The sequence below is a fragment of the Acinonyx jubatus genome, chromosome E2, assembly GCF_027475565.1.
Source record: "Acinonyx jubatus isolate Ajub_Pintada_27869175 chromosome E2, VMU_Ajub_asm_v1.0, whole genome shotgun sequence".
NCBI classification, from domain to species: Eukaryota; Metazoa; Chordata; class Mammalia; order Carnivora; family Felidae; genus Acinonyx; species Acinonyx jubatus.
This window is the reverse complement of record NC_069396.1, coordinates 4,728,841-4,741,731: the sequence shown is the minus strand read 5'-3', so window position 1 is coordinate 4,741,731 and position 12,891 is coordinate 4,728,841. Positions and strand designations below refer to the sequence as shown.

General features: G+C 55.1%; 1 protein-coding gene across 1 annotated transcript in view; it reads right to left on the bottom strand.

The window, feature by feature from the left end:
• Positions 1-12,891, bottom strand: part of MBTPS1 (membrane bound transcription factor peptidase, site 1) — a 52,373-nt gene that overhangs the window by 4,029 nt on the left and 35,453 nt on the right. Inside the window, exons 13-21 of the mRNA XM_027076299.2 lie at positions 11,224-11,412; positions 10,552-10,724; positions 9,110-9,225; positions 8,434-8,590; positions 7,567-7,691; positions 6,797-6,874; positions 4,020-4,160; positions 2,180-2,311; positions 1,071-1,197 (exon numbers count right to left, since the gene is read on the bottom strand). Of these exons, the coding sequence (XP_026932100.2) occupies positions 1,071-1,197; positions 2,180-2,311; positions 4,020-4,160; positions 6,797-6,874; positions 7,567-7,691; positions 8,434-8,590; positions 9,110-9,225; positions 10,552-10,724; positions 11,224-11,412 (1,238 nt within the window). The remainder of the gene's footprint in view (positions 1-1,070; positions 1,198-2,179; positions 2,312-4,019; positions 4,161-6,796; positions 6,875-7,566; positions 7,692-8,433; positions 8,591-9,109; positions 9,226-10,551; positions 10,725-11,223; positions 11,413-12,891) is intronic.

Below are 12,891 nucleotides of genomic sequence, written 5' to 3'. Positions count from 1 at the left end.
CAGGAGGAGTCTCCGACCCCGCACTCTTCTGCCGAGCGTGTTCTAGCGGAGCAGTGCGCCCCATGCTCTGCGAGGACGTGCGGACAGCCTCCTCTTGGTGGCTCAGAGCAGACGGTGGCCCTCCGTCCCCGGCCACCCCAGTGCCCGTGCCCGCCGAGATCCAAGCTCGGCGGACAGCCCGGCGAGGGTGCCTGAGCGGCCGGGCGCGTGAGGCGTACCGCCTGCGGGGTTGGGGGCGGGGTGATTTCCCACAGCACCACTCGAAGGAGACTCGTAGGAGGTCTGCCCCCCAAGCTGTCCCGGGACACGGGCGCCTGCTTCACTGCGCCACGACCCCACGTCAGCACAAGCCCGCATCCTCCCTGCCGGAAACAGGGAGAGGAGTCGGGGAGAAAACACGGGAACCGGCGCGCTGAGCTGGCTGTCGTGCCCGGAGAGGAACGGCAGGGGTAACTCCAGCTGCGGCTTCGGAAAGGAAAGGAGGCGGATGAAGAGGCGGACGGAGCTACTGTCATGAAGCACCGGGCAGGTTCGCCAAGTCTGGACACCGCGTCCACAGGTGCGGCGAGCACCCTGTCGTGGCGGGAGTCGTTCCCTCGGGGACCACACCGGGCGCCGGGGTGAGGGCACAGACACGCCGCGGGCCAGGCTGCACCCCTACCCTGAGCAGCCTCGGCCCCTCGGGCCGACAGAAGGACCTGTCGGCGCTCCAGAACCCGCATCACAAAGAGGGAGCGCTCGACTCTTGAACCCTGAGCCGGAGGAGCCAGAGCTTCTGTTCAAGGGACAGCACTGTCAGACCTCAGCTTTTTAAGCAGGAATCAACCAAATCTAACAAAATGCTCATTGCCCAAAGCACTCCTTTAGGCAGGACGCCACCAGAGAGCACAGTTGTAAAGGTCGACACGGGGGCTCGCCAACTTAAATATCATCACAAGATGACAAGCTGGAAGATCTGATTACTTGGTAACGATGTCAGTAAAATTCCACTCTCCCCCGTAAAAAAAAAAAAAAAAGTCATGAATCATAAACCCCGAGGAAGGAGCGGAAAAGCACAGCAAGGCACTCACCTGGGAGCGGTCTCGTTCAAAGGCTGTGGCTTGGCCCATGACAGGTGTGGACAGGCCGGAAGGGCCCGAGGCTCCGGGCCTCCCAGACGGGCCTCGAGGACCTTGGAGTACCGGTGCAGGTGGTTCCCTGTGGCAGAGTCAACACAACAGAAAACCACGGCCGTCAGGAGGACACGAAGGGGAAGACCCCCCTGCCGACGGGCCTGCTACGCGCCCGTGAACCTGTCTGCCAGGCTGGGGGGAGCATGCGCTGAGCGGTGCCCCGGGGACGGGTGATCACCGAGAGTGAGCGAGCAGGACGGCCACTCCCTTTACGGTGGCCACAGTACGCGGGGGCAGGGGCCTGGCGACCTTCACTGACCACAGACACAGGCACGAGGCTGTACCTGAGGAATCTAACCTGTACAGAGACTTCTCGAAAACCGTCTTCCTCTTTTGGAGTATTTAACTCTCAGGCAAAAGCAAAAACTGCATTTCCAAATTTCCTATTCTTTAGATCTGCACCGTTCAGTGCTGCAGCCACACGCGGCTACTGAGCAAGCGACACGGGTCGAACGTCACACGTTTAAGCAGTAACACTCGGGTGAACCGGGCCAACGTATTTCACTGAAATGAATTTCACCTGCTTCTTTTTCCTTTTCCACCGTGGCCACTAGAAGGCGCGGAACCGGATCCCTGGCTCACGCTACCCTCTTTGCGGTCCTGGCGGGGAGGACCTGAGCGCACTTGGGCCAGCCCTGCCCTACGCAGAGTGGGCGAGGCCGCAGGTCGCCACGGCTCACCCCCTCCTCCCCGACCCGGGACTTCTGCGTTTCCAGGTCAGGACTGGAAAGAACGGGCTCTATTTTCACGGGTTCTGAGAGGCCTGGTGAGGACATCCGCGTGACGACCGCCCGGCCCAGTGCCTGGCACCCGTGAGCACCCAGAACGCGGGCCCTTCTTCCCAGAGACCCCCGGGAGCCAGGGCTCTGTGAGGGGGAACGAGGACTGTGGGGCTGGGCAGCGTGAGGGCCTCGGGGTGAGCGTGTGCTCTGCTCCCGGGGGAACGGCAGAGAGGAGCCGTGGCACCACTACCGGGCCCCGTTCCCAGCGCCCACGGGCTCACTCACCTTCCATCCTCTCTGGGGTGACCAAGCCGGCTCCACTGGGAGGCCGCTGCCGGTTCCCGGAATGGCTGAGGCTGGGAGGGGTCACCCCGTATGACGTGTACTGGAGGAGCGCATCCAGGAGCCAGAAGCAGTCTGTGGGTGCAACAGGCGTGCTGTTTAGGGATCAGAGTTTTCTAAGGAAGTCCTACAGGAAAATAAAAGCCCCCCCCGCCCCCCCCGAGTGAGGGGAGACGGGGAATCGCCTATTCTTGAGAAGCGCACAATCTCCCCGGTCACACGGTCACAGCACAACAGATAGGACCCGACTGGGGGCTTCACTCCCGGCCCAGGGCTCAGGTGGGTCACTGCCACCGGGCTCGGGGCTGGACAGGCGGCCCGAGCGCCACCTGGCTTTGGGTGATGAGGACAGAACGGAGCCCACTCGGGGACGGCCAGACCCTGTGACAGAACGGCTCAGACGACAGGAGTCCAAGCGAGAAAAGAAATGGGGCACCAGAGCTCCTGCCAATCCCAGTGGCTGTCCTGTCTGCACTGTGAGGGCACAGCAGAGACCAGAGCGTGCACTCCACTGGGAGGTGGGTTCGAGGTCACCGCAGGTGACAAGTCAGGTACAGAGTCTAGTAATCTGGGCCGGTGGGCCCCACGCGCGACACACACCAACGGGACAGTCAGCCACTCTGTGGGACGCGCAGGGAGTCTCGGCGCCGGCCGCCACCCACACGGAGGGTCATCTCATCGGGAGATGGGGGTGCCGCCGTGTCTTCACACCCAGCCGCTGCCGCCACGCGGGTCCGGACGGGCCCCCGCCACACGACACCGGCAGGCACTTCGCTCACCCAAGGGCGCTCTGGCCACGTGCTCAGAGCACTGCCACCGTGAGTGTTAGAACCACGACAGCCCTCTCCGGCACTTAAAATTTTAATAAAGACTCTTACCAGGAGATCTCCGGTCTTAAAAGAAAACCTCTATGGAAATAAAACATCAATCTCCTTTCAGCTGTGACTTTAACCTTTTTAAAAAGACCAGCCACGTTCTAAGGATTTACACAAAACGCTAGGAATTTATTCAACCTCAAGTTCACCCAGAGAGAGGAGCACACGGCTCCCAGCTCACGCTCCAGGCCTTCATTCTCTGCTCTGCTCGGGCCGTCCCCTACCTGCCCTATCCGCAAACGTGAGGTGCCCACCCCCTCCCCAGCCCCGTTCTCCAGGACCTGGTTTTGTTGTCGCCTCGCCAGGCCAAAGACGCCCCACTTTTTACGTCCCATTTCCTCCTTTACAAAATGAGACATAAACTGCGTTCAGACTCAAACCCCCAAATTCGGAGGCGGCACAGAGAGACGCTGACAAAGAACAGGGGTGCTAAGAACCAGTCCCCCTGTGCGAGCCCCCCACCCCCGACGGGGGTACCAAACACCCCCACTGATGAAGGCTCGTGACAGCCAAATCCCCAAGTCTGGGAGGGGAGCCAGGCGCCGGCCCTCCAGGAAGAGCAGGTCCGGCCCGGAAAGGGCCCCCCGTGTGGCAGTGCCTGTGACGTGCAGACGCCAGAGGGGGACGCTGGGGCGGGTCAGGCAGAGAGCCACGCCACTGAATGCGACGGCCCTGGCCCCCGCCCGCCTGGTGACGACAGCACGAGGCGCATGCGGTCTGTTGGGGCTTCCTCAGGGAGGGGTACCCAGCCACAGCTCCACACAACCCAAGCAGCTGGGACCTGCCCACCTGGCTCTCACGGGCAGGCCTCTATTTTCCAGCACCTTACCGGTGCCTCTTCAGGGACAAGGGGGGTATGTCATGGTCACGAATCCCAGTCTGCTTCTCGGCCACACATCAGTCCTCACCCTTCTGTCGGTGACTGTCATCCAAGCAGTTGGAGTCTCCGTACAGCACAATCCGGCCTCCACCCTCCGCTGGAATCTGATAAAGTCCCAAAATGGGGACGTTTTCGACCACGGCTGTTTCCTGCTTTAAAACCTCCAATCCTGAAATAACAGCACCACAAAAAAACATTGAGGAATGATTTTCCAGTCGCCACTTGACATTTAGCCCGTGCAGCACCGACAATCACAGCAAACTCCACCAACCAATCACGACGGTGCGAGCTTTTACAAAGGACAACGTCCTAAGTGCCACGAATTTGGGTTTTAGCAAAACTCACCTCCACACGGTCCTCTGACGTGTTCCCTGGAAATGGCAATACAGGGTACCTACAATCCTAAGAGCGGCTTTCTGTCCCTTCCGACCATGCTCCAGGCCTCTGTCCTGGGACTACACTCACAGGGGCGGCCAGCCACTCAACAGACACACCTTTGAGGATTTGGTGACGTGTCCCCGGCTTTGTGTTTCACTACTCAAAGTCAGGACAAACGTCACTACGTTTTAGATCCTCCGCCCGTATGCTTTAAATGCAGATTTACGACACCTGTCATATCTGTGTCACAATTACAAATGTTCCAACAGCAGAGCTCCCTGACCTCTGCCCAATCCGATGACACAGGTTACGGCGTCTAACGAATCAAGAAGTCACAGGCACATAAGTGCCGCGGACGGCAGATGCCGGTGACCCACGTGATCTGAGAGTCTAGCCCTGCAGCAAACGCCTTCCTCTGCACTGGAGACGACGCACATCGTCATCTCGCCACTTGCCGCGTTGGTGACGTCTGAAATGTCTGCGGCTATAAAGACACGGCATTTCCTGCTCCCTGTGGATAATCCCAGCAGGAACAGAGCAGAAGAGAAAACCAGATTCTCTTTGTTGGAGGGAAAGACAGAGCGGTAAAACCGACGAAACAGGCCGCGTGGTCACAGGTTTGTTTCTGACAAGGGTCCCTTTCGACCCGGCACAACCCAGATTGTCAAATTCCTGTTTTGTACCCAAAGGATTATTCAACTAAAAGGTCATCTGGATATAAAGAACCCCTCAGAAAAGACTTCAAGGTAATTCGTTTTTATTTTCACTAACAGAACACAATAAAGTAGGCACCCTCACATCCACTGTGATTCCTCTCCCCTCAAAACCAGGCAGCAACAGGCTGATGACGAGGCCGCTGCTGACACCCGCACCGGAAACACCACCAGCGGGCAGAGACAGACTTCAGAAGGAGCCACTAACCCATGGTAAACCCGGCCAGTGACGGGGAAGACAGAATCATTTGTGTACCTGCAGTTAAAATGCAACCTTTTAAACACAGATCTGCTCACAGACTGACCTCGCCTCGATGAAAAGGAAAAAAATCCCTCCAGGCAATAAAAAAGTAGATTCTATCTTGGAAATTCACATAGATAAGCAGGAAATTCTGCTTTGTCCTTTTCAACGAATGCAACTCCCTAACTTCTTTTTTATTTATTTATTTATTTATTTTTCTTTTTCAACATTTATTTATTTTTGGGACAGAGAGAGACAGAGCATGAACGGGGGAGGGGCAGAGAGAGAGGGAGACACAGAATCGGAAACAGGCTCCAGGCTCTGAGCCATCAGCCCAGAGCCTGACGCGGGGCTCGAACCCACGGAACGCGAGATCATGACCTGGCTGAAGTCGGACGCTTAACCGACTGCACCACCCAGGTGCCCCAACTCCCTAACTTCTAATTACAGCAAACATTAAACTTCATTAGAACCAGAACTGCGAGGGAAGATCCCTTTCTTTCCTTCAAATTCTTTGTTTTTTTTTTTTAAGATTTTATTTTGAAGTAACCTCTACACCCAAGGAGGAGCTTAAACTCACAATCCTGAGAGATCAAGAGTCCCACTCTCTACTGACCGAGCCAGCCACGTGCCCCTATTTTCTTCCAATTCTTAGGGGAATTTTAAGAGATGACTGTGTAATTAATATTCTGTACACAGTTAAGAGCTTTAAAATTCAGTCGACGTTTTTCTAAAATTTTAGTCATCTTGGCAGTCACAGAAGAATAATTCACAAACAGTAACGAAAATTTCAAGCAACTCTGAAGGTAGTTTAAATAAAAAAGAAAATCTGCAAATATTCAACACCTGCCCTCCCGTGGGAAATCCCATTTAGTCTGCAGTGATCAGTATCCACATAGATTCAAACTTAGCTATCTCTGCAGCCCCCAGAGCCACCACCCAGAAGTCTTGCCTAAAGTAGGTACCATGCAAATCATATCACAATAAGTTATTTTTTTTTTAACTTTTTTTAATGTTTACTTATTATTGAGAGACAGAGCAAGACAGAGCCTGAGCACAGGAGGGGCAGACAGAAGAGGAGACACAGAATCTGAAGCAGGCTCCAGGCTCTGAGCTGTCAGCACAGAGCCCAATGCAGGGCTCGAACCCAGCAACTGCGAGATCATGACCTGAGCCGAAGTCGGACGCCCAACCGACTGAGCCACCCAGGCGCCCCAACACAGTAAGTTTTTTTAAAAAACAAAACTGCTAATAGATACAGGGTGATAAAAATGTTCTGGAAACAAACAACGGTGATGGCTGCACAACCCTGTGAATACACCGATGATCACAGAATCGTACACCTTAAAAGAGTAAATGTGAAAAAAATTTTTAAAAATTAAAAAAGCAAATGTGAATTATAGGCAATAAAACCATTACTTAAAAAAAAAAAAAAAAAAAAAAAAGGAAAGCAACCAAAGCAGCATTCCTTACCTTGGTCTTTAAAAGTCTGTGTTATCACTATGCCATCTTCTGGAAACTTAGCGATGCTGCATCCTGACGCGTAATACACTAGGAAGTTCAGAGTTACAGTGACACAGAGATGCTTAACACTTTATCGAGAGCTACTCACTGACCTAAGATGCAGTCTTCAGATATGATAATTTTCAGATATGATAATTTTCCTAACGTTATTGTTACTTTTAAGACAAAGGCTGCTAACACCTGGTTATGCTTAAGTAACAAGTAATTACGTCGGAATTCAAGTTAAAAAATGCTATTAACGTACGGTTTCTGAACAGACTTGAGAAGTCTGAGCTTTCAGTCAGGACGAGCACAGCCAGTTACAATAATGCTCAGGATGTTGTTCTAGAAGCCAGTTACCAAAAGCTCATCTGTGGGGAAACGTAAGTGGGACGTGCAAAGTGATTTCGTAAATGGGATTTGATTCGCTGGGGCCCAGGAGGTACTTCCTCTGGGAACACACAGCGTGTAAAGCAGCAGACAGGTGGCGCGAAGGTTGCGAATGCTGCAGAAAATATTCTTTTTAAGAGTCCGGATGAAACAACAGCGGTGTTACCGCCCGGTTTTACTACGGAATACAGAAGTCGCTCCTAGAGACGGCGGCTCTCCCCATGGCCTTACCTCTTTAGCCATCACACCCTTCCCTCCCTCCGAAACCCCGACGTCAAAGACACACAGCCTCCGCTCGGGCATCTCGAGAGCGAATGCGCCCCTATTAAAAAACAAACGCAAAACCTTACTGTCATGGTTTGCTAAGGTAAAATCCCCTTCATACAGGCCATCGCTGAACCCCATGTTCCAGACAGACAGAAGTTCGTTCAGAGCAGGGACATTAGCCCCTCCGGTGTCCGGCATCCACCACTGCCTGCGGAAGAAACGAGGGGTGCGGGTCACCAGGGGTTAAAACGCCCCCAGACGCTCCGTGTTCTCGGGACGAAGCGAATCCCCCTGCAGAGGCCTGCCCGTGCACACTAAGGTTTCAGCTGTAAGCTCCTGTCTGCTCTGAGTGGTAACACGGCGCACGTGCTCCGGCCAGCGTGCAGAATAAACCCCAGATAAATCTACTACACGCAATGCACGGCAGGTCCCTACGCACACCGCCATAGGGCCTGGAGCCTGAGAGGGTCCGCAAAAGCAAAGAGAGGAGGAAGGAGCCTTTGAAGTGCGAGTAAGTCGCAGGCTCTGAGGAAGACAATTCGAGATGTGATGGAGACACATGCAGAAAACACTGGGAATCCTTGACCAAGAACTAATCTACTGGAAGGTTCCTTGAAATAACGGTTCCTTCGACCCATTTACACGTGTATAGATTCCACAGCAGAGACGGGAGCATGGAAAAGAGCAAGCAGAAAAGCCAAAGTCAAGCATCGAAGGTCAACAAGGGAAGGCGAGGAACCTTTCGCTCCGTCCCCGGCATCAAGGAGCGGCGGACCTACTCCGCCAGCGACTCTCTGGGGAACGTCTCACTGGGGGAGGGGAGCCCGCGCCGCCCGAGCGTCTGAGCCTGCGTCCGACGGCCGGGAGGACCGCCAGCAGGCCAGTCATCTGCTGTACCGGCCGCAAAGAATTGCACTCCCGAAAAGCCAGATACCAACTGCTCTCAGTACCTTGTGTTTTCATCGTAAAACTTGACTTTTCTCATGACGGACGTGTTGTACCAATCGCTGAAGACGATGAGCGAGAGGCCGTTGTCCACGTCCCTCCTCAGTTTGGCCACCTCCTCGGGGAAGTACTCCTCTTCGCTGTCCACCATGAGCAAGGTTCCTGAGGGACAAGGTGCCGGTGGTGAGTCACGCCTCGGAACCGCGGGCGTCACTGCTTCAGAAACACGGCATTTCGGTGGCGCCCATGTGTCAAGCTGTCAGGTTCTAATATTCGGTCTGTGGCCCCGCGGGCACTCTAGAAGGGGGTGGGGTGAGCAAGAAGGGACCGGGGTCCAAAGGCACAGACACCCACAAACTACCCTGGCCTCCGTGTCACGTGTGACCCCTGACGTAGCCACGTTTCACCCACTCGAGAAGCAAAACGCGGCACCAGTTTAATGAAAATAAGCAGATAAACAAAAGACGTGCAAACGTCCTCGTCCCCAGTTTGGCAGCTCCCGTTTTACCTGAAGGTCACCACCACTGCCACCAGACGGGAACAGGGCCACTCTGCCCCAGAGCCCCGCTGCAGCCCCCCGAGGACCAGGAGGCCCCGCGCCCGCTCCCTCGCCGCCTCTTCTACCCCGCGGTTCGTCTCGCCGACCTCCCCACGCACGGCCGGCACCTCGCGGTCACTCACCGTACTGACTGGCGTCGAAGCACGTGAAGGGGGAGCCGAGGACTTCGACGAAGTAGCCCATGCTCCTCAGGTGCTGGTACATGTCCCTGAAGTTGGTGTGGATGTGGTCACCATTCCTGAAAAACAGGAAGTCGCGCGCGAGGGTGACCCCTCTCCCCTCGCGGCGAAGCCTTAGCCACAGGGCCGCTTCGGAAACCCGGGCGCCTCTGAAGGAGTGCGGCTCATGGCCGGCAGAGGCCTGGGGGGCTCCGGCCCCCGCACAGAAGTCGGCCTCTCCAGACCAGCGTCCTCTGGGCTCACACGGAAGACGGCTGATAACAGGAAGTCGTGCGTGTGGCACACGCTCGAAGGAGACGCCACGAGGAGGAGGAACGGCCCAAGAGCTGGTGCGTAAAGCACGCCGAAGCGTCACATTGGCGGTGGCATCCGTGGCAAGAGCCGCCGCCCAGATGCAGCACAGGAACGCAGAGGCTCCGGACAAGCCGCCCCGGCTGGGGAGTATGCGAACCGTGCCTCGCAGACGCGGTCACCTCCCCGTCCCTTCCCCCCGAACGCGCTCACTTTACCACCGTGCCCTCTACCTAAGCCGCTACCCGCCCGCCCCACGGAGGCGCCAGGGGTCCAGGGCTCGTTCTCTCTGCCTGGCCCCCGGCCCCAGCCCCTCAGAGCCAGCTCCTGCACAGGGCTGAGCCCGTGTGCCTCCCCAGGACGCCTTCCCTCGACCTACGACCTTCTCACCACTTCTGTCCCCCTGCCTCTAGTAAGAAACGTCTTCACAGAGGGCACACCGCACCTGTAAGCGGCCGACTCCAAGCTTTCGGGGCTCCTTCCTCCCCCCACAGACCCCGGTACTCACACGAGGGCCGCAGTGAGCCTGGCATACAGGCCCGGCGGCAGCCAAGACAGATGCCCCGGGGGGCAGGCCAGGGGGGCAGGCCAGGAGGGCAGGCCGAGGGGCTGCACGGGGCAGGGTCTGGAGGGCGGAGGACAGACCAGGGGGTCTGGCACGTGAGGAAGTCTGGATAGGCAGCCACGCAGAGTTTTAGGCCGACTGTGCCCCAATTTCTGCTTGTCAGGATTACCAGGGCTGCTGCGTGGAGAATGGACTCGGGGCACAGTGAGACTGGCCAGGAGGCTGGGACGCCGTGCGGGCAATGACGGCGGCCTGCGCGGGGGTGATAGGTGGGGAGCAGGGTGGATGGCAGCGGCCCCTAGGGCAGGATCCGGGAGGCACTGCGGAGGCAGGGCTGACAGGATCTGCTGACGGATCCAGCAGAAGTAGGGGAAGACGGCAATGGAGGGCAAGCTCGGGGTTCCAGTGCCCAGGACAGGAGTCCGGAAGGAGGAGCACGGAGTGCCCTGAGCACGTCTGGGGGGCGCGGAGGTTGGGCCCCCTGAGCTCAGGGGCGGTGACCCTCAGTCCTGCCGTGGCGGCCGCTTACCAGTCCAGAGGGTCATTCTTCATCCGAAGGTTGTCCCTGGGGAAATAGCCGGGCGGGTAGCGGAGGTTGTGGTACTGGTCCCAGAGAACCCTCTTGCTCCGGGCGGGAGCAGGAATGATCTTCACCTTAATCGGGAGCTTCACGGTTGACGTCTGCTCTGCACCACTTTTTGACTGAACGAAATTTACAAAAATCTGAATGGCCCCTTGGGCTCAGAAGAAACCTTCGGGCTCTGGGGCTTAAAAAATCACTGTCTACCAATTTCACGCAAATACCTCGAACACGAGAATTCCTACTGATGAAGGTAGAAAGAACCGTAAAACCTGTCCCGTTAAAATTCTTTGTCTAAGAGTTTATGACGTAAAATTTAAGCACCCTGTTCCTAAAAACTCCTAGACTACAGGGCCCCTCCTGGAGAAGGCACATTTCTGCAACCACTGTGGACCCGAAACGTGGCCCGGAACGGTGGAATCTCCCGTCGCCCGGCAACAGAATGGGAGGCAGCGTCGCCCGCTGCCGAGTAGGTTTTATCGGCGGCTCTACAGGCCCGGGGAGCACGGGTCACGGCATGGGAGCCCAACACGTCCTCCAACCGGGCTTCCCCACCCCGAGACCCCGGCAGGAGACGGCACAGGGGTCGGGAGAACGGGCCCCTCCCTGGCTCACACTTACTTCCACCTCTGCCGGGGAAGCGACGGTGACCATGACGTGCCCCTGTGCGATGCCTTCCCACGAGGCCGCTTTCTTGGTGACAGAGATGGAAACGGCCAGGTAGCCTGACCAAGGCCACAACACCGAGGAGTAAGAGAAAGCCACTTCGATGTTGTCCCCGTTCTGTGGTAAGTAGGGCTGCCAGTCAGGCTGGAGGACAAAGGCAGAGGCTGACGTGAAACGCTCACCCGAGTCACCTGCGTTAATATTTCATGACGTAGTGCAAAGTCGAGTTTATCCTCAGACCCTAGGCAAGCTATAACCAAAGCAGACTACAGGACGTCGGGCACGTCACCCACTAGAAAAGTCTAGAAACCACTATCTGGGGCAGCCTCCAATTTTATTTTTTGTACTTCTGGATTCTTTAAAACGTTTATTTGAGAGAGAGGGCAGCCTCCAGTTTTAAAGAGAATTCTTTCCCCAGCCTTAAAAACGGAGGACACACGCTTTGGCAAAGAACTTCCATCTGATAAAGAACGTCAATAAATGAAATCCGTCCAATTTGAGAACAGACTCGGATTCGGTATATGCTTCAAGAATCACATTAAACGTTAACTTAAAGGAATAAAATAATGCAACGGCACGGACTAACTGTCCAGACTCAGACTGCAAAGCTACTGGCTGGGCAGGGAGAGGTCTCTGCGGGACGCCCAGAGGAAGAGGGGGCTCGGCCCCTTCAGTCCCCCCCCGCGACTTGAGGAAGGAGGCACGAGAGGAGACGTCTGGAAGAAACACAGATTTCCTCTTAGGAAATGAACCCGTATTTCAAATCAACCCAAATTACTCATTTCCCTCGCAAGCCGGAGAGCAATATTGTCCCCAAGTGAGTCAGCATATTTACAACAAACAAACAAACAAACAAATCTGAAAAAGAGAAATATTTGCAGGATACAGCATCACAAACAAGGAAGAAAGAAAGGGATCTGTGATAAACACTCTTGGAACCGCTGGCGACCAACAGAAAAGTTAATTTTTAGCCATCTCTTAGGCCATATATCAAATTAACTCAACGGTGATGAGAGGACTAAGTATTTTACAAGCATAAAAGGAACGTTAGAAGATAAAATCGAGATTTTATTGGATCTCTGGAAAATGAAGTGTCTAATTTTTGAAACAATAAAAATCACAAAAGATGAAAACTCAACCATATCAAAGTGTGGAACTTGTACAAAACCAAAAATAAGTAAGTAAATAATACTACAACTTGTACTAAAAAAAAGACGGGGGGGAGGGGGGGGCGCCTGGGTGGCTCAGTCGGTTAAGCGTCCAACTCCAGCTCAGGTCATGATCTCACGGTCCGTGAGTTCGAGCCCTGCGTTGGGCTCTGTGCGGTCAGTTCGGAGGCTGGAGCCTGTTTCGGATTCTGTGTCTCCCTCTCTCTCTGCCCCTCCCCCCCACGCTCTGTCTCTATCAAAAAATGAATAAACGTTAAAAAAAAAACTTTAGGAAATTTAAGAAAAAAAGAAAAAGACAGTAATCTGGGAGAAACTGTTGCATAAAACACATCCATGGCTAATTTCTCTAGGACAGAAAGACATTGTTCACACTGCCTGAGAAAACCTAAATTCCAGCAGAAAAAGCCGGCCGCAGGAATGGAGAGTCAACTCACACAAGAGGTGATACAACCTG